The 27,285-nt window shown below is 38.8% G+C and overlaps 1 protein-coding gene across 1 annotated transcript in view; it reads right to left on the bottom strand.

Annotated features, from left to right (window-relative positions):
• GPC6 (glypican 6) overlaps positions 1 to 27,285 on the bottom strand; it is a 1,011,638-nt gene that overhangs the window by 75,530 nt on the left and 908,823 nt on the right. The window contains exon 6 of the mRNA XM_014864850.3: positions 10,631 to 10,774. Coding sequence (XP_014720336.2) covers positions 10,631 to 10,774 — 144 coding nt within the window. The remainder of the gene's footprint in view (positions 1 to 10,630; positions 10,775 to 27,285) is intronic.

Below are 27,285 nucleotides of genomic sequence, written 5' to 3'. Positions count from 1 at the left end.
AAAAAATATTCCTAAAGATTCATCTCATTACTCACCCTCCAAAATTATGAAGAAAGCAACTTTTTAAAAATGAAAATGCTGTAGGGAGGTTTTTATTTTGTTTATTTTGTCAAGAAACCTCAATAAAAGAGAGGATGGAGATTCCATCACTTAAGCCCTCACCATTAAAATCCTAATGAAATATTTCTTATTCCTTGAAAACTGTTGTATAGAGAAGATCTGATTTTCCTGAGTAACTGGAAACATTTTGGTGAGGACATGAGCGGCACTAAAGATCTCTGGGTTTTTGGATTTTACGTGAGGAGATCAATTAAGGCCGTTGGCTGACTTTAGGTTTTCTTCTCAGAGCTGATCCGGCTGCTTCGTGTTTACCCCCTTTTTCTAGCACTCAAGGAGCTGCAAAGAGCAGGCAAAGGAAAGGCTCAGGTTTTTCAAGTGCGCATATGAGTGCTCTTCACTGAAATGAGTGCAGGCTGCTTTGGGGAATTTTCTTTGGTCAAAATCCCTTAGAATAAAACTTACAAAGTCATTGTCTTCCTGCCTCATTACACATAAATAATGTATGAATTTATATTGTAATTTTTCTTCCAGCTGAATCAGAGCTCTACGATTTTGCATACCATTCTCGCAGAAGCGGATGGCATACGCATTCCCGAGATTATCCTCGCAATCGATAAGTTCGCTGTGCCTGTCAGCCTGTGCAGTTTCCTTGATTAACCTGTGAAAAGTGTTCTCCTTCATGAATGCTGTTCAGAAATAAACAGGTATTGTAAAAGGAGACAAGGGCAGGTTCCAGAACTTGAATTCTTGGTGATCTTAAATGATGATGTATGAAAGAAAGAGAGGGGGAGCACAATTTGATTTGCTCCAACCAGGTTGACCCAGAAAGGAGAAGAGCAGAAAAATTGCTTTCCCTAAGCAAACATGACATCGAGTCAGACAACAGCAGCACTCACAATATGCGATAGCAAAGCCTCATTTAAAATATATATAGTCCGAACCTGAAAGTCATTTAAATGCCAGTAATAAAAAAGGCTTTGCTCATTCTGTTTTTCTATTGCCATTTTTCTCCTACTCATTGGCAACAGCTTCTCCATTCTCCTTTGAGATACTGTCTTAACATTTGGGTGGGATTCCTTTGCTCTGGTTGAATTATGACTGAATTCAAAATTCACATAGATGAAATAGCCATCTGATGCTAAAAATCAACCTGATTTGGAAAAAGATACAGTTTTCTAGGACAATGTGGACACTCTCTTAGTAACAAGGACTTAGAATTCTCCTAGAGTTCTAAAAATTTTTAGATGCAAGCTTTACCAGTACATAATCTGATTGAAATTATAGCTAGTTTTGTCTGTCATCCCCCAAAGTGTCATGAGAGCTCTTTGATTATGTTCTAGCCACCTTTCTTGGTTCACATTAGTGCACAGTAAGTATTTGTTGAATGAACAATGGATTTTTCTCTTCTTTTTCGTGTGAGGTTTGTCTTAGAGTTGGAGAATGATTTTTATCACATTAAAAATCTTGCCTCGGCTATATGTGTTTGTGCTTGACAATATTGCTGTTCACTGACATGTCCATTTTCACTCTGTGTGAACACAGAGGGACACATGTCCCTGCCTTTTGACAGTAGGTTTGGTCATGACCTGCTTCAGCCAATGAAAGGTGAACAGTGTGCTGTGCTCCTTCCAGGTGGAGATTTCAATGCCACCTTTGCCACATTCTCTCTTTCCCCCACCACTGTAAGAGGTGAAGCTCCAGATAATGGCTGCTCTCTTACCTTGAGTCCTGGAGCGAGAGTGATGATCATGTGTAGCTGACCCATAGCCAACCCACAATGGACACTTGGCATGAACAAAAAATAAACTTGTGTTTTTGTGAGCCATTTTGGAGGTAGTTTCTAGGTGCTACATTGCTTAGCTTGGCTCATCCAAATCAATAGAGTATTGGAAAAGCTTCTAAAGATATTACACAAACCCAAGTTCCAAAAAATTGTTTGTTAGCCAGCAATATAGTGGTGCTGTTGCAGCTGCTGGTTTGTTCATTTACTGTCAATCTGACTTTTTTTTTTTTAATAGCTTGGCCAGTCTTTTAGGTGTAAGAAAATACCCACGAAGTCAGAGCCTTTGACAATAATGACCATGAATGAGCCTAAGTAATAAAATCATTGTGTATTGCAGATATCTTTCAACCTTTAACATTTAAGAAAGGAAGTCAATTTTCATTCAAACAGGTTTCTTTTCATCTGGTTTTCTCTACAATGTTTATGCCTGAGGTTTATTGTTAGTGCTAAAGAGTGTCCAAGTATGTTATGGGAATAGCCAAATTCCCAGTGCTTTAAAAATTTATTCCATAGGCTCCAAAGTCAAGCTGATTGATTATACAGCAAATCCATCAAAAGTGATATTTATGAAATATCCCATTTCTTCAGCACTCTCTCTCATAAGCGTGAACATCACATTTGGGAGTTGTGGTCTCAGACAGCTATGAGAAAGAATTACTGCAGATTTTCCATGACAAGGAAAAGGTTCTTTAAGCTGTTCAGTCATTCAATAAAAGATCTGTGTCAACTGATGCCTCTCATGAACACATATTTTAAAAGGTATGGTTTGAGCAGTTCAGTGTGGCTTGTCTATTCAGGCTTTTATAATCAATTCACCAAAGCACCTATTACAGAGCTGAGAAAAAGACAGACACTGTGAAGGAGCGTGCAGACGGATCTTTTCACCTGACTAATTCAGAAATGACAACAAAGTTTCTGATTAATTTGTCTAAGATATGGGCAAAAAGTCCTGGCTTAAGAAGGGAGAATGAACTATTAGATATGGCCTATAGCAAAGATGCTACAAATGTTTAATGTTTTCAATTCACATATCTGGTCAATGATGATTCATTTGTTAATATAGGCTCCACATATTCTTTATTGGAATTCCTACTTCCTGTATGCTAACATTCTATGACGCTCTCTACTGGATATTATTCCCTGCAGGAGACCCAGTGAGTCTAACCTATTTGATAAGCAATGTTTTTTGGAAACAGTAACTCTTGCCTTTCTGATGACACTAGGACTAACACACTATGATATAGATAGTACGTGGTAGTTAGTTTTGCTAAGTGCCATGCAACAGAGAAGAACTCAAAAAATACATTTATGGATAGACTGATACCTATAGAATGCACCCATTGAGTTTAGCCAAAGTCTAATCTTGAAAGAAGTTTTCAAGTTTAAAGGAGAAAATAAGTTGGGGCCGGCCCAGTGGCGCAGCGGTTAAGTTCGCACGTTCCGCTTCTCGGCGGCCCGGGGTTCGCTGGTTCGGATCCCGGGTGCGGACATGGCACTGCTTGGCAGCCATGCTGTGGTAGGCGTCCCAAGTATAAACTAGAGGAAGATGGGCACGGATGTTAGCTCAGAGCCAGGCTTCCTCAGCAAAAAGAGGAGGACTGGCAGTAGTTAGCTGAGGGCTAATCTTCCTCCAAAACAAAACAAAACAAAAAAATAAAGGAGAAAATAAGCATATCCACATATCGTAAAACAGATATAAAATCCCTATAGCCATATGTGGGGTCAGAACATGTAACATTTAATTTTTACGACATAGTCAGAGGTCAGCGAAGCTCTTGCTTTAATGTTCCTGAGGACAAAAGAGAGTTTAACACTGAGTTGAAAATGGTTTTGTTGGTAAAATGACTCCCGAGATGATTTCAGACCACTTATACCTAATAGAAGCTGTGTAAAAGTTTCCCCTCTGAAATGTGTGGCATGACTTTATTTCATTGTTGGAATCCATAGGATTCTCTGAACGTGTCTTACAACAATGGTGTGGAATGGGCTTTTAGCACCTCCCAGGGAGTTCTGCAGCCAGCGGGGCGATTCCTCTTCTTTCTCCCCGTGGATAAAACCCAATACAATTAAACACAGCCCTGCCTGGGCTGAAAGAGAGGTCTAGGTTCCTCCTATTCTCACTATTCTTCCATATGCCTGAAAGAATAGCTTCCCAAAGATTTAAAAATAGTCCACTGTCCATTGGGTGGGAGCTGAAAATTCCACCTAAGGAGCAGATATCCCACCAGGTTTCCAGCAGTGCGTGCCATTGAATTAGATTTGCGCATCCTTCAAGCTCATGGAATAAGAATGTCCTGGAGATAAGCCATCTTTTATATGTGTGGCTTACGACATTCCCCACTTGGGTCTCATCAACCACAAGCCGCCTAAATGGAGAGCAGCCTGTGTCAGGCGGCTCTCCTGGCGACCACATGCTGCTGATGTTGCCCAGAGCAGGGCAGCAACGGAGACCAAATAAGTTGGGTGGTTTGGTTTTAATGTTTTGTATTTTCTCCCTGCTTTGAAAGCTTGCCGTATTTTGCTGCTGTTATCACCCAGGGTTCACTGAAAATGAAACCGGGTTGTTTCAGTGGGGTTTTGCAGCAAATAGATAAAGGAGGTTCAGGCAAGACTGGGCAGTTCACAATCTGAAGTGGATTGAGCAGTAGCCGTTTGTTTGCTGGGGTGAATGGAACATAATTTATTCAGCTGCAGTGGAGGCTGAAAGCCAATCTGGCCTTGACCCATTTATCTTTAGAAAACTAATTAAAGTGGAGAATCTGGTTGACTGTTGTTATTGAAATTTTACTTTTGCCTGTTCTGGGCCAAGCAAAGACTGAGGGGGTGTGTGTCTGTGTCTGTGTCGAGGTGGAAGGTGGGAAATATCAGTTTCACCTAAAGACAGTGGCTAAGGCTCTAGATAATAAAGCAGTTTCTTAAACACAGCCTGACATCCTTTTCAAATGCAAAATAGCGGATTTAGCCGGATGCAGAATCCTTTGAGGTGACAATGAAATGCCATGGCAATTTAAAACCAACAACAGACAGTTTCTCGAATCCTCATAACCAAGACTTCCTAAATCACACCAAAATGGGCCCAAAGAGGCATGGAAGAACATTTTTATGACCAGCATTGTACTCTGAAACTGGTATTAATCACCAGGCAGGAAATGATGCCAGACTGTGAGTTGCTTTGTCCATTTTGTTTTAGAACAATAAAATTAAAGTGCATATCTTGATGATATTTTATAAGAACTTAAATCTATATGTAAAAAATATTAATATATTTGTCACCAATGGATTTCAGAAGTTGCATTGTATTTTTGGAAAAAATCATATCCAATAATAGACATCTGATCTTTTTTGGCCTAGTTAGAGAAGATTGTTAACAGGCAAGGAGGGAAGTCCACAGACCTAGTGGAGCGGGGGGATGATATTATGATTTATATTCCTTCCAATATATTCAAGGAAGTCACTCATCCTGGAGGAAACTACAAGGGTCATGATAACAGTATGATAAGGAGATTGGACTGGCCCAACTGCTGGAAAAGTTGGAGATATCAAGAGAATGAGTAGGGGAGGGCAGGCACATACTCTCTGCTCTAGTTTTATCAAACGGACCAAACTAATAGGACCCTGACTTGTTGACCCATGATGTTTTCTTCTCTCATTTCCTATTTAGCATCAGGAGACCTTAAGCTATCTGTATTCCCTTCCAGATTATTCTTGTTTCAGATTTACCTCTTAACTTTCTTCCCTTATCCAAACTGCCCTGGGCTCAGAGAGCTGGAAGGACGAATGGTGATACCAATGGGGGGCAATTTCCTTTTAAAAAAATGAATTTCAAAGGAGGAATTTTAGGCATAGTGTTGACACTGCTTGAATTTAAGGCCAGGCAGACATGTTAGCACCATGATGTCATAGGTGTGCTGTATGAATAAATATGTGCCCATCAGGTGACAGTCATCTGTCCTGGATCAACAATGCTGGGAGGGTTTAGGTCTTTATTAAATGTATTACCAGCATAGAATGGCATTATGAAAACCAGATTAGATAACTTAAATATCTCATTATAAAGTCAAATAAGAGAACCTGGGCATTCTTGTCCTCGGCCCCAGTACAAACCACTTTGTAACAAAAAACATCCATTGCTCCCTCCCTAAACGCTCTAAAAGACATCAGTAAATTCAAGTAGAAAAAAAAAAGAGAGTAAATAACCTATACCACAAACTATTTCTTGACCCCCTAAATTCTGTATGCCCCAGCTAATGGAAAAATTAGCTCCTTATGCATGAAAGCTGATGTTGGTTTGTTATTATTAGCTAGGTAATTATTTGCTCAGCACAAGAAGAAAAAAGCCAATATATTCTATCGAGAAAGAGCTAGTTTTTCAGGCAGACTAAACATAGCCTGAATATTGGGATAGAATTTAAATCAGCCACCAAATGAACTAGTCTTACACCAAGCTTACATTGAAAATCTTGCCATTGGAAAAGAATACCAAAATGTTTGTTAACCATAAACACCAAGCAGAGAGGAAGTTATTAAACCCCTTGGTCATGCGCAGTGTTCAATTCGCTCTCTAGACAATTTGGAAAGGGGAAGTGGAGGTGGAATTTCTGAGTAACTCTCCAGAATGATCGTACAAAGACAAATGGGGATGAAAGAAAGAATAAGACCAAAGCTTACACTATGTTGCATTGTCCTCCACACAATCCTCTGGGAAGCAAGAGGAAAACAAATTTAAAGGAAAAAGAAAGAGAGATTATTCTATACATAACAGCACAGCACAGGTATAATGTTCAGCTTTATAGGCTGGCATTCCACCCACCCCCGCTCCAAACTCCCTCAGAAAGACCAGTGGACCACATAAGAAGTCTGCACACAGTAAAATGTTGAATACTTACTGGAGATTCATTGGTCTAACTCATCACCAACTTGATGAATTAACTTCCAAGTCTGGACTTTTTTTAAAAATTTACTTTTATAAAATATACTCCTCTAAGACCCACAATTTAAAGTACACTTTTGCTCTTCTAAATGAGCTGGAGTAAATACAGACCCTTCCTGCCCAAATGTGTCCAGGAGCTGTATGGCATGTTGTGTTCTAATTTCCTGAGCTGTACAATGAATTGCCTTCACAGAAGATAATCTGAAATACCTCTGTGTGCTCAGGCCTTAAAAACCGAGCTATTGTATGTTGATTTATTTTAACCCTCTGTTCTTCCAGTGAAGTTCTAGAAGAATTTTCTTTAAAAAGTCAGTTTTACATGAGATATTTAAGAAAATTCATGGAGTATACATTTAAGAAAAAAGGAAGAGATCAATCTCTTGCAAATAATCACCTCTGGCCTATTTAATTAACACTCAGTAACAGTTGGCTGGGACAGAGGGCTGCTGGGGTGAGTATTGGTAACAGGAAAGAGACATATAATGGTGGGAAGAGTGTGTTAACCAAATTAGTTGATGGTGTTTGTATCTTCAACAAATCACCCTGCTGGCAGTAAGGACTGCGATATTCTTTTATGAGCCAGCTTTCCATCAGCAGCTGAATTTATACAAATGTATTCATTCATTACTGGATAATAAAAATAACTTTAGGGTAGCATGTCTGAAAGTTACTGATTATCTAAACTGCTTTTTATGCCCATGTAACTTTAGAGAAACCAATGGAAATGTTCCCTAGTGATATAAAATAATTTATAAGTTCCTTCTAAATATAACAGAGGTTAAATGATGGAATTGATATATTTTTAAGAGAGAGTTTTGTTTTGTTTTCAATTATTTTATATGACTTTTAGCAGCACTTTACCCCGCTTGGGGTTAGGAGCTTTATCTCTAAAACAAACCCCGTTAACTACCAGTTCACATAAAAAATAGCTTTACCATAACTGATATAAGAACATTTACCAACAGATCCCAAAGTTAATAGCACAGGTACTGATTTCAAACGATGGTAAGAAGCAACTCTCTAAGAGCTTTATCGTTATTTTCCCATGGTAAAGGTGGGGTGATTGGGATATTTTTTTGATGCTGTCCTTTGAAGCATTTTTCTCTGCTGAAAAGCTTAGAAAGATTAAGGGAAGTCTTTTGGGACAAATGCTTTTCTGGGACAAATGCTTCTTATAAATCTTTTGAGGGGAAAATTAAAACAGGAGTAGGTAACATGAGACTTATTTATAAACAGTCAAAATAGGCTCTAATGTATGACAGACCCATCAGAGTTCACCAGTGCATGCATCTTGAAGATGATTTGCCTGACTGTTGCACAGCACAGTCTGGCCAACGTAACTGCTCTACCTTTCCACTATTCAGAACTATGCTGAACCGTCAAAGAGAAGACTGCCTTAGGGGAGCAACAGCCACAAACAGAGATTCTGATGTTAGCTTCTGGCCTAGCTTGTGTCCTCAAGAATAACCTTGTATGGATCCTTTTGATGTGGAAACAGACCCTCGCTCTTAGGAGCTGGGAAAGTAGCTCCAGGTAGATTTATGGCAGACTGTGAATTACAAATTACTAATTCTTACAATTTGGGAAAGAATCACAATTTAATTCAAAAGAAAATTAGTAAAACCGCTATTCTCCCTTACAGAGACTGAAGCCACAACTATGAGGATGTAAGTATTACAAATAGTCAGAGAACATTTTAGAATAAAATCGGCTTATTGATTTAAATTCCTATGCACTGAATCTGACCCTTATCCACTGCCTCTGGTCCTTGGTTTTACTCATGATCATGTGATTAACTATGACTAATTCTTTCCAGAAAAAATTGATTAAATATTTTTTTGGGGGAGGTGCATAAAATAGAAGATCCTAAATCAGTTTGCTATTTGCCAAGACTCTTCAAGATCTTTATATTTGGGGCATTTTGAAGATCCTCAGTGAAATTTCCTTATAAAAGTTTCAAATTCCAATTTTCATATTTATCAGATTTTAAACGTGAAATTCTCAAAGTGTTGATGCTCTATTTAGGTTGTGCTACATTGTGTAAATACTACTGTCTTGAAAAACATATTTTTCTTATGCGACTTCTCCTGTTTGAGTCTGTGTGTGTATCTCTCCTGGGGAGAAAACTGTGCTTCTGTTCCAAAGGGAAAAAAATTAATTAGTAGTCATAGTATCATTATATTGCTCAAATTCAATGCAATTTTAACTAAGTGCATATTGCACCCCACTTGTTTTTATATTTAATTTTATTGTGGTAAGAACACTTAACATAAGATCTACCCTCAACAGTTTTTTAAGTGTATAATACAGTGTTGTTATCTATAGTCACAATATTGCACAGCAGATCTCCAGATCTTATCCATCTTACATTGTGCCCCAGTTCTTAAATGAAAGTTTATGAAAATTCTGAAAAGCCTGAATTGTTCCAATAACAAATTTAGAGCTAACTAAAATGGAAAAAAAAAAATAAAAAGAGAGATCAAACCCATACTCACCATTTGTGCTCTAGTTCAAAAGATTGTGACATACAAAGGAATTTGTAAAGTAAAAACCCAAACAATGGAATCTAATGAAAACCATCATCTCTTTAAAACAACTGGCTAATAGTTTGGCAGAGTCTAATTGGTTGTTTAAAAGAAAAAAGGTGACTAATTTAAAACTTTTCCTGAAACTGTGACTAGAGAATAGATAGAACCAAGTAAAGTAGGTTGAAGCAATTACCCAGATGATTCCTTTTTCAAGACCTACACTGAAGAGGGGGTTTTATTTGCTAATAAACAGCAACAAATTTATAACATAATTTAGCTGTTAACAACTCCACTCATCCCTTTACTTTGACACTTTGTGGATAGGTCTTTATGTTGTAAGTGCATTTGATTTTTATAGAGAGAAATGCTGAAGTCCTCACTTTGAGGCCAAACTCAACCAATTCAACCTTATGAGTTTTACACTGTAACACTATATTAACTAAAATGATAAAGTGATTTATAACAATGACTAACAAAAGTATTTTCATAACTAGAAACCCTTGAGGTCTGAGTTTATATGAGACACTCAGATACGGTTCAACTGTTTGACGACCTTAAGGTTTTTATCTGTTAATTTTACATCAAGATAATTGGCAAAGAAACATTAACAGCACTAACAATTATAGGTATATAAATTGTTTATAGTACCATAAATTACATTGAAAATAATCGGGCAGTATTTCTTTGAAATTATGAGCTTCTCATTTTTTATAGCAAAATGTGATTTTGAAATATTAAAAATTGTGTTTACTGTGTTTATGGTTGTATTCTTCCACTAAATTGGTTTGATGATAGATATCATTCAGTCCCCTGACACACATTTAAATGGATCAAAGAATGACTATTTCTAAGGATTCCAATTTTTTAAAGACACAAAAAAGAAAAAAATGGTAGTAACATTGATTTAGGGTCTCTTGGCAAGGTCTTTCAAACAGAAAACTTTACATGTAAGTAGAAGTCATAAGAAAAGTACACTATCATAATTGAATAAATAACTGAAGCAGATGACTAAGAATAACGTGCTATTGTAATTATATCTCTGGAAGATATAGTAACTTAATCTTCAAATTAATATTTCAGAAGAAATATGAAGTTGAAAATTTGGCCATTGCATGAGTGGATTAATAGTGGTAAGACTTCTTAAATAATCTAATTCGTGAACTAAAAAGAAGATCTCATTACTTTCCAATATTCTCATTAAGACCAGGAGCAGATATAAGAATGAGATGACTTTTACAACCAACTTTTTCAGAATCCCATCATGTCTTCTGAAGAATAACCTTGGTAACAGAAAGTACCCACAATGGTCATCAGTCCGAGAGAACTCACCAGCCGGTCCAAGCTTGTGCCTGCAGCAGTAGTTGGTCTTTCCTCAGGATTGTAAGGCCTGAACCGAGTATTAAAATTTTCAGGAGCTGAGCGGGCAGATCTGAGGGCTGGCGCAGGCTTGGGTTGGCCACATCCCTGAAAGACCTGGAGGAACCATTGAAAGGTTAAGAAAGTTATACAATGAGTTTCTTCCTAAGATTATGACACAGAAGTGTGAAGTGAAATGGCTTTCACATTTTTTTCAAGGGATTTTTACCTCTAATAAACTCTAATCTCTAAATTTAAACAAATACAACCACTTATATAACAGAAAGAATTAGGTATGGAGTGACTATATGCCCTAACTCTTATTTTCAACATATACAGTCAATCTTCATTATTCAGGGACTCTGTATTTGTGAATTTGCCTACTTACTAAAATTAATTTATAACTCCTGTGGGGATCTGGAATTGGCCACCCCAAGATATGTCTCTTTGGCATCAGGATTATTTGAGGCTGATTGCTTTTGATAAACTGGGACAGGGAAGGAGGCTCTGAGGAGTGGAACTTGCCCTTTGTTAGGACACATTTACATTTGTAAGGTAAATCTCTATCTGTAAAGGTGCCTCCCTCTCTGCACCAGGAAGAAGAAAGGAGATGACCTTCTCTCTAAAAACTCTTAATCAATACCAAAGGCAAGGACTTAAAATCTGCATTTTATTGTGCTAGTCTGGTAACCTCCTGTAACTAACTTCCCTCCCCCTCCCAACGCTGGCATTTCTTAAGGATTAAGCATCTTTCCTTAGGCTAGGAACTGATTGCTGCCCTCACCTGTCACTGGCCAGCTCCAGACAATCGACTTGCCTGCCTCCTGCTACGCCCACCGAGATAGCAGACCACTACCTGCTGTGTCCATCAAGCCCTGTGCTGACGGGGCAATCTTGTGACTATTGTGGGAGGGACATTTCAATCACATGTGAAACTCCCCATTTGGGGGTATATAACCACTACGTGTACCCCACTTCTTCGGTGCCCTTTCTTCCTTCGGGAAGAAAGGCCCCAGGCCATGGTTCCTCATAAACTTTGTTTAATTTTCTCTTGCTATTCTGTCTCATGTGAATTTAATTCATTCTCTGGCCAGACGAACCCCCATTTGGGGAGAGGAAATGTCCTTCTCCCCTACACTCCCAAATCAATGCTCATGCACTTCTGCAGACATGAGAAGAGTGGCAACATTTTGAGTTGCCCTATGTGCATTTTTCTAACTGAAGTCCAACAGGGTGATGCTCTGATTTCTTGTTTCAGCTCTTATGCTAAAAACAAGTGTCCTTTTTGCGGCCCATTTAGTGCCATGTTTTTCACATTTTTGTGTTTTTACTTGGCAATTTCCCTGTTTAAAATGGCCCCCAAGCTCACTGCTGAAGCGCTGTCTCGTGTTCCTAAGTGCAAGAAGGCTGTGATGTGCTGTGTGGAGACAATATGTGTGTTAGATAAACTTTGTTCAGGCGTGAGTTATAGCACCCTTGGCCATGAGGTCAATGTTGATGAATCAACAATATATATTAAATAAGGTGTCTTTAAGGAGAAACACACATAAAACAAGGTTATGTATTGGTTGGTTGATGAAAATGTGACTAGAACCCTGTAGGCGCATAATCTCGTATTTCCTGCAGGAGTAATGGGTCAGTATTTGCTAATTCCATGTTTGCAGTGACTTTATGGAACAAAACTACCATAAATAATGAGAATTGACTGTGTTAAAAATAGGCATTGTAATTGTTACTTCGTAGGATGATTTCAGGATTAAATGAATTGTGTCCCAGACACTTTCATGTACTTGAATTTGACGTTCAATAAACATCCGTTTGGGATTCTTATTATTGTGACAAATATATTTCATGTATAGTATACGAGGCCAAATAACTTGAGTGACTTCCCTTTGAATAATGAAAACCTCTACTGGAAGAATTCTTTGAAAACACTCTCTTGAGTCATGGTATGGAACTAGGACAAGCAAATGTGGATGAAATCCATATAATGACAATTTTCTCTAATTTTGTTGTTGACAACTGTTCATGTCACAATTAGGGTTGCCATGGGAAATCAAACATTTTACTGTAATGATCTTAGGGACCGAGCTGCCAGTCTTTTCCTCAGTGATTTCACTCAGAGTGGTGCAGGGACACTTCCTTTGCTGTTTTTAGAAGCTTCCTACTCTCTGCTGATTCTCCAGCAATAATCCCTTTACTAGAATTACAGGAAATGTAGTCACATTTTCAGGAAGTTTGATGAAGTTTAACTTTATGTTTCTTCTATTTCTACTACTAGCTACTTTTTTCAGTAAACTTTTTGGGACTATTAATGTCAGCTAACTCTTAACTTGTGTGTGTATGTTTAGAATGTATTCCTGCCAGTTTTGCTTGTGATGCTGTTGTTTAACTCTAAAACAAGCATTTTTCATCAAGCATATTATGGGATTCCACTGAAGTATGCAGAGGGCTCTTGAGTGCCATTCTCAATGACAAATTCAATCTTGAGACATGATTCATTTGGTTTTACCACTACAGCTAAGCTCTCTTTCGTTGTATTCAAAAGTTCTCCTCCAACTCAGCATTTTGCAAGCAGGCGCACTTTGTCTTGGCATTCTTCAGGCTTGGTCTTAACACACTATCGATTATTCTTCTCTCACACAATTTCTGAAGTTGATGGGGTAAGCCAGTGTGATAAAGATAGTGGGCTCTCCTCTCCCAAGTGCCTAAATCACTTCCCAGTGGCAAGGTCATTGCTGATGGAGGGCATTAACATTTCCAAGGCTCCAGGGTTCTGTTGAGTGTGCTCTTTTAGGTTGCTTCAGCTGACTTTTATAAAGTATAAAGCCTAAGGCAAAACAATACTAATGGCCTTGCTGAGATTTCTTGAAGCTGGGCACTGAAAGAGTTAACAGATCTTAATTCACCTTTTGGGAAAATTCTGACTCACTTGTTTAAGTTTAATCAAAGGAACAAGAAATGCCCTGAAAGAATACTAGTGCCTTGGGGGAGATCTTTCATCATAACAGAAAACCTTACCACTTGTTTGATTTGAAAAATTTTTCTTGGAGAGTGTTAATTATAATAACAGAACATAGGTAAGTTAATATAGCTTAGTAGGTTTCTGTTATTTATATCAGGTTTGGATTTTGAAGATGGCTTCGGTGCAGAAATTGCTGGGTGTAAGGTCCAAATGAAGAAAACACTGACGTCTAATTATTATGGAAACAACACCTAAACCCATCTTAAGGTGGAGACCTACACAAAAATCTGCCACAGTATGTCAAGATCTGCATCTTGAAGGTCTTTCAACACAGATTCTACTATACCCTTAGAAAAAGGGAACTGTCATAAAAGAGACCCTTTAGTGTGGAAGTGCCCAGCCTAGGGATCAAGAGCTGTTTTTCAGAATTTTACAACCTGAAGGGAACAGTTGCAAAGGCGAATGGAGCATCAACTCACCCTGTCTTTGCTTGGAAATGATTAAAAACCCTTGTGTGCTTATCATGCAGAGAACATATCTTAAACAACATACATCTGTCATGTAACTTGGATGACTTACAGAGTGAAAATTAATAATTTCAGCTTTAATACATGCAATCTGTTAGCTAGACAAAATATTTTTAAAACACAGGGTTCCTAGGGTGAGTGACAAAAGGGATTCTTGTGCAGGACATTTGGACCATCTCAGACAATTTTCTGAGTTTGCTATAGCAGCAATATAGATAGACAAAGTTCTGTGGCTCACAAGGCCCAGGGTTACATTACTATAAAGGACCAATGAGCCTTTTTCCTGGTGGTCTGGGTACCCCAATTTTATTTTAAATTTTGAATAAGGAAAGAAACTGACAAGGAATAATATAGGGAGAAGCGCCTTAGGTTCAATGAGAGTCAGCTGGTCGAGGTCTTCCTCTGAGGAGTGGTCAGCGCTGGAGATGTAGATTTGGATCATTAGCCTGAGTTGGTATTTAATCCCCTGAAAGTGGTTGCTCTTACCAAGGGCAAGTATGTAGCTAGGTGGCAGATGGCGCTGAGGACAGCCCAGTGCCGTGCCAACATTCAGAGGGTCCTCCCTGAACCTTAGTTTCTTCCTCTGTCAAATGGAAATGATAATATTATTCACCACACAGATAGGCTCTGACGATCAAATGCAATATATAAGGCAGAGAAACAGAAACCAGTGTCTGGAAAAGTCAGAGCTTGATAATAATTAGCTAATTATGTCATTCTATGATTGTCTTTCTAGAAGTTTTGTTTTCTGAGTAAGAAGATTTGAGGGGAAAAACTGTCTGTGCTAATGTTTCTTAAGTGTTTTCCACAAAATATTATTTCCAGGGCTATTAACAGCTGTTACATAAGCAAAAGATTTCCCTGCGTCCAGGTTAAATGAGGAATCTTAGCAGGGCTTCGTCATGCTAACGTGTGTTCTGACTCGTCAAAAGGGAGGAAGGAATTTGTAATGTTTCCTTAAATTATTTGGCCATGGGTTCCCCAGGGCGTTCTCACAAGACCAGAGTTCCAGGGAACACACCCTGGGGATACATTGTAAGGCAGCTCTACCTGGCCAAGAGGAGACATGGCACATTCAGTAGCACTTACTTACAGGTATTTGTGAAGCCATTCCACCCTTCACTACTTTTAATTCGAGAGAAGAAATACCATTTTCAGGCAGTAAAAGTCTTCTCTTTACAACAGAACAGAAGTTTCCAGAGGATATCGCTGCAGGTTAAGCCACCTCATTGTGGAGCAAATCATTAGCTCTACTCCTTGAAGAAACAGAATCGGTATTACCTCCTGCCTGCCTCTCTCCAAGGGATGTTGAAAGGGATAATTAGATAATTCAGAAAAGTATTTGGAAGTCCCAATGTAGACAGATGCTACAGATGTACAAAGACTTATCCTTCCCACCTAGCTGACTTGCAAAACCTGTGGATTTCGGGAAGATATCTGGCTCATGAATCCTCTCTCTTAAGAGGCTTACTAAGATAATGTCTCAGAAGTATGTTGGCATTCTGAGATTAAAGACGCTGACATTAAAGATAGAAAGTGCAGAAAGAAGAGACATTTTATCATGCCAGAGGGGCAAGAAAGAGAGGGAGGTGGGTGATATCGGGTTTGAGTGCTGTGTTTAGGTTTCTAAATACAAGTATTTTTCCTTTAAGAACATCACAGCATCTTAACCTATTTCCCTTAGAATAAAACAATATGGTGTGCACTTTCTCTGAGGCACCCGTAGCTTTATACCTATATCTCATTTTCTCTTTATCTTCTGCAGGTTGGTTATACATTCACCAAAGTCATTACTGACCACATGAGAAGCAAGGACTACAGATCCAACCTGTCTCAGCTCCTGTTTTTTAAAAAAAATTCCATCTTCTCAGTTTCTCCTTGATATGGGCTCGGTGAGCTGAGCAGTCGAAAGAAAGATTTCTTGGACTCTCAAGGTCTGGTAGTAGTGCCCCTTTATTTAGAGAACAGCATGGGGACAGGACCCATGGGCAGTGAAGAGCTGTAAGCACGGGGACAGGACCCATGGCCAGTGAAGAGCTGCAATGTGTTGAGGGTAGTGCTAAATTTAGAAGGTGTGGGTATGTGACTTATTTTTACTAGACAAAGGAAAGATCATGTAAAAAGTCATTAAAATGGTATCAGTGTGGGTGGGGTCCGGTTATTGTGTGGTCGTATAACTTTAGACATAAATCAGGTCATATAGATTGGCATGTAGGCCAGGACACCTTAGGCTTCTCTCCCTGGGGCAGCCTCGATCCACACCACTCCTCAGTGCGTTCTTAATATAGTGGAAAGATGTTGCTATTCTCACATATCATTTTGAAATTTGCAAACAGAACTCTAACCTTTATATTAACATAGGTAGCAGTTAATGCTACCTAGATTTAACTGGACTTGGTGTTTTGAGAGTAACTAATATTTTATTTACTTATTAGATTCTAATTTATATTACAGTGTTAATGAATGAACTATTTGTTAGACGACCACTTGGGGAACTCAAATTTATTCTATTTGTTCCCAAGGAAACAAGCTATCATATCTGTACTGGCTCTAAACATATTTTGTCCAAGTAGAGCCATTGTTTTCAGGAGAGACAGCTGTGGTCTAATAGAAAGGTCATGAATGGGGCTGGCACAGTGGCATAGTGGTTAAGTTGCGAGCTCTGCTTCAGTGGCCTGGGGTTCGTAGGTTCAGATCCCAAGTGTGGAGCTATGAACCACTCATCAAGCCATGACATGGTGGCATCCCACATACAAAATAGAGCATAGATGTTAGCTCAGGGCCAATCTTCCTCACCCAAAAAAAAGACAAAAAAAAAAAAGGTCATGAATAAGAGTATGAAAGCTTGGAGTACTTGCTTCTGTCTTTCTCCTTATGCTTGTTTGACCTTGGGGTAAAATGTTCTCATTCTCCCCAGTTCTCATTTGTGAAGATAAAATGATATGATGCTTAGAAAACACACTGAACAAATGAGGTACAAAGATGTATTATTACTTTAACTGAAGTAATCTGTAATTAAATAGCACAATAACCAGTAACATATCAAATCTATGGATTATGCAGAGTGATACATGAGTGATTTAAGCTTTATGAAGAATAGGATCTTACACATTTTGTTTGTCACTGTATCCCAGAATCTATAAGAGTTCCTAGCACACAGTATGTTTTTAAAAAAGTCGGGAATAAAGAATTACGAATAAATGAAATTTTTAGTTATAATTTTCCTTTTGCAAATATTTATTGAAGGCAATTAGCCTTCTAGAGTTCTGTAATGAGAAAGAAAAGATAGGAAAGAAAACTAACACTTATTGAGTATCTATGATGGGCCAGACATTCACTGTGCTACGTGTTGTATATACTTTATCTCAAAAAATCGATTATCTCTTGAAAATCAAAATTTAACACTTCTTCCTCAGGCTTCAGAAAACACAATGAATCATGCGTCCACATAAAAATATCATTTGATATTTCCCTTACTCCATTTACTGTGCCAACTTCAAGCAAAACCAGATCAACAACTTTGTTTAAACTGATAACTAGAGCCAAAAAATCCTATTTCTTGATCATTTGATAGCAGCTGCTCACTACGCTTGATAAGCCAACTAGAGAGCAGAGGACTTTATGTATAAAATGGTCAGGCTTGGATCCCTGATGTCGGTGGGTGAGCTCTAAGAGCCATGGGTTCCGAAGATAACAGGGCTCACATCTCGGGTGTTGGCTGTTTTCTTGTAGCAAAGGAGAAGCCACTTGGGCGTTTTACAGACTCCCTTCCTGAAAGTCCCACCCTGTCGCACGGTAAGCAGCAGTGCCTGCACTTGCTAGGCTTGGAGCATATCCCTGTCCCTAATGGCCTCCATTCAGCACAGACCTGGGGCCCTTTCTCAAAGCGGAAGTGAAATGTGAACACCGACATGGGTGTGCAGGAGGAGGGCCACAGATCATTAGTAAGTAGATGTGAATAAGTTAAAGTATTAAAAAACATATACCTCGCTGAAGTAGTAGCAAAAAAGAGCCACATTATCAGTGTGATACAAGATTAAACTAGCACCTAGAGCCTCATTTGGCACATTTTTTTTCCGGTTCCTAACAGCATTCTGCTAATATCCTAAGAAGTATTTTCTTGAATATAAACTCAAAATGTTTTAGTAATGACTTTTTTTAAAATATGAAATTATTATACTCATTATGCAAACAGTTTAAATATCAAGGTATTTTTATTTTTTTTAACTTTAATCAGTATGCTAGTTTTCTTTATGGATTGCTTTTTTAAGGAAACAGATTTTCATCCTTATGTCTCAGAACAATCTCTCCTCTTCTCTCATCTTCTCCTTCCCTCTCTCTCTCACTTCCTCTCTCAGTCTCTTCCTCTTTTTCTTTGCTCCCTGATTCATGCTTTTCTTTCCTTAAAGATTGATTACAATGGTCCTTTGGCCAAGCTCTCTGGCAAACTCTAAGTCCCTGGATGGGTTCAGGATTCTGTGAAGAGAATTCTGGGTTATACTGAATCAAGTCAAGTCATCAGTTTCAGTTTTGGCTGCTTTTCATTGGCTTCAATTTTTGAAAGCCAGCTACCGTGTCAGTTTTAAGGTTTTAAAAATTTACTCCTGATGCTTATGCAGCTTGGTTCCAGAATATCTGTCAGATGTGTTGCATACTTCTTAAAATCATTTGTTCATTAAAAGCAAATTCTTTCCATTTGCTTAAGAAAATGATTTTTTTCCTTGAAGGGTTTGTTTTCCTTAAACAGCAGAACATCTTGGTATTTTCTCCCAAGTGGTGAGGAGGAGTTACAAGGAACTGAACAAAGCATATTTTGAGCATGGAGAGAAAGAAACCTTAACTCTCTCGGCCTGGTTAAATGATTCTTTCATATGCTCTTTGTTTATAAGATTGAAAGCAATTCTTTAAGATCACTTTGCAGAATTTACATAAACATGTAAATTTCATCAGCCTGGCTCTGTGTCGTTCATTCAACTCACCATTCGATAAGTATTTGTTGAGCCACTATGGCAAGACATGGGTGCTGGGATATGCCAACTAGCCCCGTCCCTGCTCTCATGAGGGTTCTGATGAGAAATCAGGCAATTACATTAGAACGCACTAAGTGTGGTGGGAGCACCCACGAGGGCAGCTAACCAGTTTGGAGAGTCAGAGAAAGCTTCTTGGAAGAGCAGCAGTGTGCTGGCACTGGCTTTTACTGGCTCATGAGACCACCTGTTACATTTTCAGGAATTTTATGAACCAATCATTCAACATAGTGATTACTAAAATATTGTGGTTCTTTACACCAATCATATCTGTAAGGGGGAGATATTATATCATGATGTGCTACTCTGTGTTCAGTGACATCATATTGGTAGCTTGAAATCACCATGGTGGGAGTATTTGTACCACAGAAATTGGTAAACACTACAAACCTGCATGCCAGCATGTTTTCTGCACAGGTTGTGCAAACATTTTTTAATGCATACCACTGAATCTTCAGTATAGCACTGAATCTTGCCTGAGAAGTGAAGCAATAGGTGGAGTATGCCTGGCAAATGGTGTGTATTTGAGATGGGGGATAGAGAGGATAGAATGTTCCAGCATGAGGGAGCAATGTATGCAAAAGCATGGAGATGATAGAGAACGGTTCTTCTGAGCAACAGAGCCAAGGCTATTTTGCATGTCTGGTACATATAGAGATTCTTTTACCTCCTAGATTAAAAATTCTGTTCGAACTCAGGCTCTGTTGGTCTTATTCACTATACTACCTCCACAGCATCCAGTATGGTGCTCAGCAGACAATCGATACTGAATAAATATTTGCTTTAATAATTTAAGGTAGGGAGAGTGGTGAGTGGTGAGCCTGGAGTGGGAGGACCACATCGTGCAGGGCCACATCTGGGCTTTATTCTGTTGGCAACTGGGAACCATGGAAAGAAATTAAGCAGGGGAGTAATGTGAGCATATGAGCATTTTCAGCAATCCCTCTGGCTACAGTGTGGAGAACGGATTGGAGTGTGGCAAAACCAAAGCCAGGGAATTAATTAGGAGGCTATAACCCATGTGTGGCATGATAGAATTAGGGGAGTCACTGACGATAGATTCAACTGATATTTAGAATGACTGTTTAATAGGTTTCATTATGGATTGACTGTGAGGGCGAAGGAGAAGGGAAAGTCAAGGAGTCAGCTGGGCTTCTCTAGGACAAAAGAGCCATAGAGGAGGCTTTCTCTGGGCTAGAGAGCCCTGGGGGCGGGAACGGTTTGTGGGAGGATGATGAGCTCAGTTTTGGACAGGTGTATTTGAGGTGGCAGGTGGAGGTGTGTAGCAGACAGTTGGAGAAACAGGTGTGATCAGGAGAATAATCTGGGCTAGGAGAGACTTGGGATGAAAATTCCTACTGTCGCTATAGCAAACTCAGAAAATTGCGTATGAGAAGGTTCAAATTTTCTGCACAAGAATTCTTTTTGTGACCCACCACCACAAACCCCATGTCTTAAAAACATTTTGTCTAGCTAACAGATTACATGTATTCATAAAGAAGCTACAGATTTTCACTTTACAGGCTTCTAAGCTATTTGGCTGATAATTAACATGTAGTCTGGGATAATAAGGAGGTGAAATGCAAGAGATGCACAAAATGCATTAGGAGAAAAAGCTCTACAGAAAGCCATATATAATTCAAAAATTTCTGGCAGGACAAGTTGCTATAAACACATTGAGGTAGCTCCTTCACATGTTTAAATATAGGCTGGCTGACTCTATGACTCTCAGAATCAAACCAGATCCCATGTGCCTGAGTCAAAGGGATGTGTTAAGAGCTGGGGATAGTTGTGAATTTGAAGATAGAGCAGAGGCCACAGAAATCCCTCTATCGCAATAACCCAGAACCTAGGCATGGTTCTAGGGAAGCAGTTCTCCTCTTTAAGGCAGGAGGAAGTTGGAAGACTTTCAGGAGATTAAGAGTATCTTTCTCTGTTTCTAAGAACACACTGAATGTTAAAAACTGAATTGAGTTTCAATCACCTACTCTGTTTTTTTGAGTTGCCAGTCTTCCTCTTTTTGCTCAACGAAGATTGTGCCTGAGCTAACATCTGTGCCAATCTTCCTCTATTTTGTATGTGTGTCACCGCCACAGCATGGCTTGATGAGCAGTGCATAGGTCCACACCTGGGATCTGAACCCACAAACCCTGGGCTGCCGAAGGGAAGCATGCCGAACCTGACCACCATGCTATCGGGCCAGCCTCTCGATCACCTATTCTTGAGTAGATTTCTTAATCTTCTCATCTTTTGTGCTAAAGTTAAAGTAAAAGAAAATCTTAAGATAAATAGCCAAAGGTTAGAGATAATCTGGAGTTCCCCTTTATCATCAAAAGAAGAAAAAGAATTTTTTTTATCACTTTTACATGGAAAGAATGTTTGCCTTGGATGCATTTCCTACAAATGCTTCATAAGCATTTTTCTCACACTTTCATTTTACTTTATAAAAAACGGTGGAGTTTTTTTCACCCGGTATCTAGCATCTGAAAAATCTGCTCTGTTATCCAGTGATGTTACAAACAGGAATGGAACAGATCCTGGTTTTCTGTATTGACATGAAGAAATCAAAGAATACAAGATGTTTCAAGGTCACTGTTTCTTAGTGGAATATTATAAGTGAGAGTTGATGGGCAGGATATGAACTGTGAAATTTGACTAACCAGAGAAAATATTCTGAATCTAGAAATCATTGAGAAGTTACTCTTTTCTTTTTTCTTTTTTTTTTTTGCTGAGGAAGATTTGCTTGACCTGACATCTGTTACCAATCTTCTTCTTTTTCTATGTGAGCTGCTGCCAGAGCATGGCCACTGACAGACAAGTGGTGTGGGTCTGCGCCTGGGAATGGAACCCCTGCTGCTGAAGCAGAGTGCACTGAACATAACCACTGGGCCACCAGGGCTGGCCCAGAGAACTTGTTCTCCTCTTTTAAAAACAAAACTAAAGAGATAGAAATAGAAACTAAAGCTTTATAAGTAGTATGGCCATTTGCTTTTTTCTCAGAGATCAGGCAGAAGGGGGACTGAACTACTTGTCAATGGAGTGGGTCAGTTATTCCCTTAGGGTAAGAATAATGTGATATTAGGCAGAGGCAACTGAAATTCCTCTAAAACCCTTTCCTATGCTGGCATTGGTGGACCAACAGGCACAGACCGGAGTTGGGATGCTAACATCGTCTCCATCCTTCGAGCCTGCTTTCTTCTGAAGATCTTGTTCATTAGACATTTATTCAGTGCCTTGCCATGTCATAGGTCATGCAGAAACATGTGTCCTTTTAGAGGTGATTCTCTGCCATTGAAAATAACACCATGCATGAGTGGATTTAAATGCAGGAGTGTGTATATCAAACCTGCTTTCTGAACTTAATGCCAAAGATAAGTTCACAGACCATCATGGATGAGGCAAAACCATAGAGTCGCTGTTCTTTAGAATGTACACAACGTAGACATTTTCAACAGTAACAACTAAAACACTTAACTTTTGTGAGTGGTTTTGCTTTGACATATTCCATGCTAAGCATTTTACACAGATTTTATCATTTTACTCTCAAACAACCTTATGAGTAGGTGCTACTAGTATTCTACTTTCCAATGTGAGTTAGTTGAGTTTAGACAGATAAATAATTTACCCCAAGTCACCCAACAAGTAAAAACCAGATCCCATGTCAGTCTGATGTCAAAATCTGATCTTGTAGCCTTTATGCTACTTTAAAGAGTTCAAGACCATCTTCAAGTACATTTTAAAGTATTTTCTATTCCTTATTGCTGAAATCTCTGTGGTATTATACTTTGATGTTCCAAAATTCAACTCAGCAAAATGTACTGCTTCTTCCATGTGTAAAACAAGATGTTAGGATGTAAGAATGAGTAAGATGCAGCCTCTGTCCTCAAATAATTTATAATCTCAGGAAGGAGAAGTTAAGTGCACAAATAACCATAACACAAAGAATAATATTTTTACTTCCATGATAAGAGCACGTGTAATATAGGAGCTCAAAGAAAGGAAAGATAAACACTATTGGAATAAAAATTTGTGTATTTGAATTAAATTCTAAACAGTGTCCTTATATCTGAAAGAAGATATTTTCTCCATGTGAATTCCCAAGATATTATTTATACCTAAGTGTTTTGAAGGAAAAAAGAGCCAGAGAAAAGAAAATATCTGGATGCTAGAAAAAGAAACCTAATCATTAGCAAAGAGATAAAGTTCATAAAACTATGCACTGATATAGCTGGAAAGGGCACATTTAGATCAACTCCTCAGTTTACAGATGAGGAAACTAAGACCCACCAGCTAGAGGTGGAAATTATTATATTCTCTTTTCTACTCTCTTAGGTTTTTTCTTTTTTTTTAACCTTCATTTGAGCTATAGGTTCAGAAAGAATTGAGAATTGTCTGGAGAAAATTAAGTACCTAAAGGCCATCCCGTTTTTCCATAATGGCTTCTACCCTCGCCTGTAATAAGTATTAATTGAATGGATGGTTTCAATTCGAATCTAATAGGTCTTCCTTTTTAATTTAGACTATTATCTGACAAACCAATCTTTTCCTGGATTAGGTTTGAAATTATTCCCAATATAGTTAAATTATATCCAGTGAGATCAGTTTCATCTTCCCTGAAAGGATAGGAAGGAGATTATCAACACGTCTGAAATTCACAGGCAGAGCTTCAGTCAGTTTTGTTCTTCATTTCACAAACCTGCAAAGTTCTGAACTCCTTTGATTTGGGTGGGTAACAGAAGTGGTGGAATAATGATGGTGTTTCCTGTCTTTGATGAAGATTGTGAAGTTGGTGAATGTAATAGCTTAATTGGGGCTTGAAGAACTAACAACTTGTGTTTCTCATCAGTAGGCTTACCTACTGATCAGAAACAGTCATCATCAGTAGCATATTTCAGGTAACATCTTCCCTTAGATGGCTGGCTCCTCCAATGTTGCAGTATGTCTGGTCTTGGTGGGAAGATACATACTGAGGGAACAGTAGCATGCTGGGAAAATCTTTTTCTTTGGATCAGACATTTCTTGGCTGCAATCCCAGTTCTGCCACTTGTTAGTTGCATGACCTCAGACAAGCTACTAAATCTCTCTAAATTCAACATTCTCTACCTATAAATGAGGGAATGTATGCTTTACAAGATTGCAATGAGGATTGAAATAAGTATATAAGGCATCAAGAAAGAGATTGACATGAGGGCAGAGAACCTGTTTTGTCCTCTACTGTGTTCTTCATGCCAGGTACGTGATAGGGCATTTGTTAAATGAGTACGGTAGGTGCTCAATGGTAGCCAAGATGATTGTTGCTGTTACTCAGTGGTCATTTGTCCAAAATGGAACCAAGAAAAGTTTTAATATGCTGTTGTCTCCAGTCTTAAAAATATATATAAATAAATAATATTATATATAGTACCTACAACACATACAGCCCACCACCTGTCTGTTGGAGGCCATACTATGGTGGCTGCATGTTGCTATGATGCCAAAAGCTATACCACCAGTATTTCAAATACCAGCAGGGTCACCCTGGGGGACAGATTCTAGTGGAGTTTCCAGAATAAGATAGACTAGGAAGAAGGACCTGGCCACCCACTTCTGAAAAAATTGGCCAAGAAAACCCCACAAATAGCAGCAGAGCATTGTCTGATACAGTGCTGGAAGGTGAGAGCATGGTGCAAAAAGACCTCACAGGGTTCTGCTCTGCTGTGCACAGGGTTGCTAGGAGTCAGAATTGACCTGACAGCACTAACAACAAACAATATATACTATATACAATAATTATATAGTATTGTACAAAGTATATACAAATCAAAAGTCAGAAATGAATGCCTTAATGTTATTACCAAAATATTGTAATTTAATTATACAACTTTGTATAGCTAAAGTATTTTTTGAAGGAATGTCAATATACCCCTCAGCAGCTTAGCTGTGGGCTAAATAGGAGAGGAAAAAGGATCTGACAATACCTATAAAAACGGATCTAATATGAGATTGGAGCATGAACATACATGGTGAATATAGATCTTTTCATTAGCCTGTAAATCCCACTAATTCAGGATCTCAACGATTAGGTAGAAAAGAATAGCTGTTCCCTCCTACAGATGTGGTAAGGGCTGCGGGATGAGAGGAGGGAAATTTCGTATCTCAAACTGTGATGTCTTCATCTTTTGCCTTCAGACAGAAGAAGGAAGAAGTAGACTTATTTTGTGCTATTAAAACTCTGGGAAGGGTTGGGAGCAATGAATGATGAGGCTAGATGAGAGAAAAATTTCATTAGAATTTAGCATGGTGGCAAGGACGGGGTATAGTTGTAAAAGGAATCAGACAGAAAGACAGACAGCTGGAGTCTTCCTAGCTTTGCCACCTCTGTTTCCTTATGTTCTCATGCAGGTTTTTCTGAAGTCTATTGAACTTTCTCTTAACACTTGATCTATTCAGCAGGTAGTTACTGAACCCCGCCCCTGTGTGAGAATGGCTTTGCCAGCACCCACATCATTGCAATGCAGTAACTAGCAAGGCTCTGGAATCAGACACTCCCCTAGGTACTTCTCATGTACCTTGAGGCCTTTGTAAGTTACTTAACTTTTCTAAGCCTTAGTTTCCTTATCTGGAAAACAAGGGGCAAGATCTATCTCATCATAAGCATTGTTATAAATATTACATAATATAAACTATGTAAGGCACACACAGCCCCTGGCTGGAAGCACTCAACAAATAGGAGTTGGCAGTTATAAATCCTGTTGCTCTTCTGAAAGAGGCTCTGGGAATGACTTCTCTCAGTAACTGCTGTAATAAGGTAAACGATCTTCCAAGAAGTTGTCAATCATATCCTAGAGTAAAAAGTCATTTTAATTTGTAAGCTTTACAACTCTCAGGATGTCCGCCCCACCTCATTAGGAACTAGCTTCTGGCCTCACCTGAAGCTCACCTATCAGAAAGTTAATGATGTCTCTGGTCATGCAAAGTCTGGAAATCCAGAACTTCAAATTTGATGAGACTGTTTATCAACAGTGACTGAGGGTTCCTTTGAAAAAGGAAATATTCAACCTTCCAGTTCATAGCTAGCATGTAGATTTTAGACTTCAGTTCATGCATAATTTCATGGATGTGGCTTATATGGAAAATAAAACTATGTATTTCTAAATTCCATTCTCTTGGTGAAATAAAACTTCTTTCAGAACATATCCATTCCATCAGCAAATCCTGTTGGTGTTTCCTGCTAAATTTATCCAAATTCCAAACAGCTTTTAATTCTCCACTATATTAAAGGCTGGCTTTGGTCCTTCCTCAATACCCGTGTCCAAATCAGAGCCTGCCCCCCCTCCTCTTTCCTGCAGAGCCTGGCTTCTCTCTTCCCTGTCCCTCTTCCTGAACTCACTCCATCCCCCTTTCCTTATGCCAAAACCACCAGACACACTTTCCTTTTTTTCTTTTTAAAGATTTTATTTTTTTCCTTTTTCTCCCCAAAGCCCCCCAGTACATAGTTGTATATTCTTCGATGTGAGTCCTTCTAGTTGTGGCATGTGGGACACTGCCTCAGCGTGGTTTGATGAGCAGTACCATATTCGTACCCAGGATTCGAACCAATGAAACACTGGGCCGCCTGCAGCGGAGTGCGCGAACTTAACCACTCAGCCACGGGGCCAGCCCGGACACACTTTTCTTTTCCTAGCTCATTTGACTTTTTTTCATGACCCTCCATACTGTATCCTCTCATGTGAACGCACTCTTACATGCCCTATATTATTTCTACTCTTGATTTTGGCATTTCTTACAAAGAAATGTGTCTTTTTAAAAGTACATTCTTTATAAACAACCATACTGTTATAATGCTGTTGGATAAATTCCACAAAAATGTCTCATTCACATTCTGGTAATAAAGAGAGTCCATCTGACCTCTTAGAGAATTTTTGATAGAATAAATTGACTTGAATGTGTATGCACACACTCCAATGGAAACCTCTACTTCTAAGAAATGTGTGATGGTCTTAAATCACAGACACTTTTGTGTTTTTCACGCCCTGTTCTCTAGAGCCGCTTTGAACATCAGCAAACTTAGCACCTAGTTACTTGAGTGCTGCTGGGCTATTTGGCCTCTCAAAACAACATTAGCAGGTT

Source organism: Equus asinus, chromosome 11, assembly GCF_041296235.1.
Source record: "Equus asinus isolate D_3611 breed Donkey chromosome 11, EquAss-T2T_v2, whole genome shotgun sequence".
Taxonomy (NCBI): domain Eukaryota; kingdom Metazoa; phylum Chordata; class Mammalia; order Perissodactyla; family Equidae; genus Equus; species Equus asinus.
This window is presented reverse-complemented; position numbering and strand designations above follow the sequence as displayed.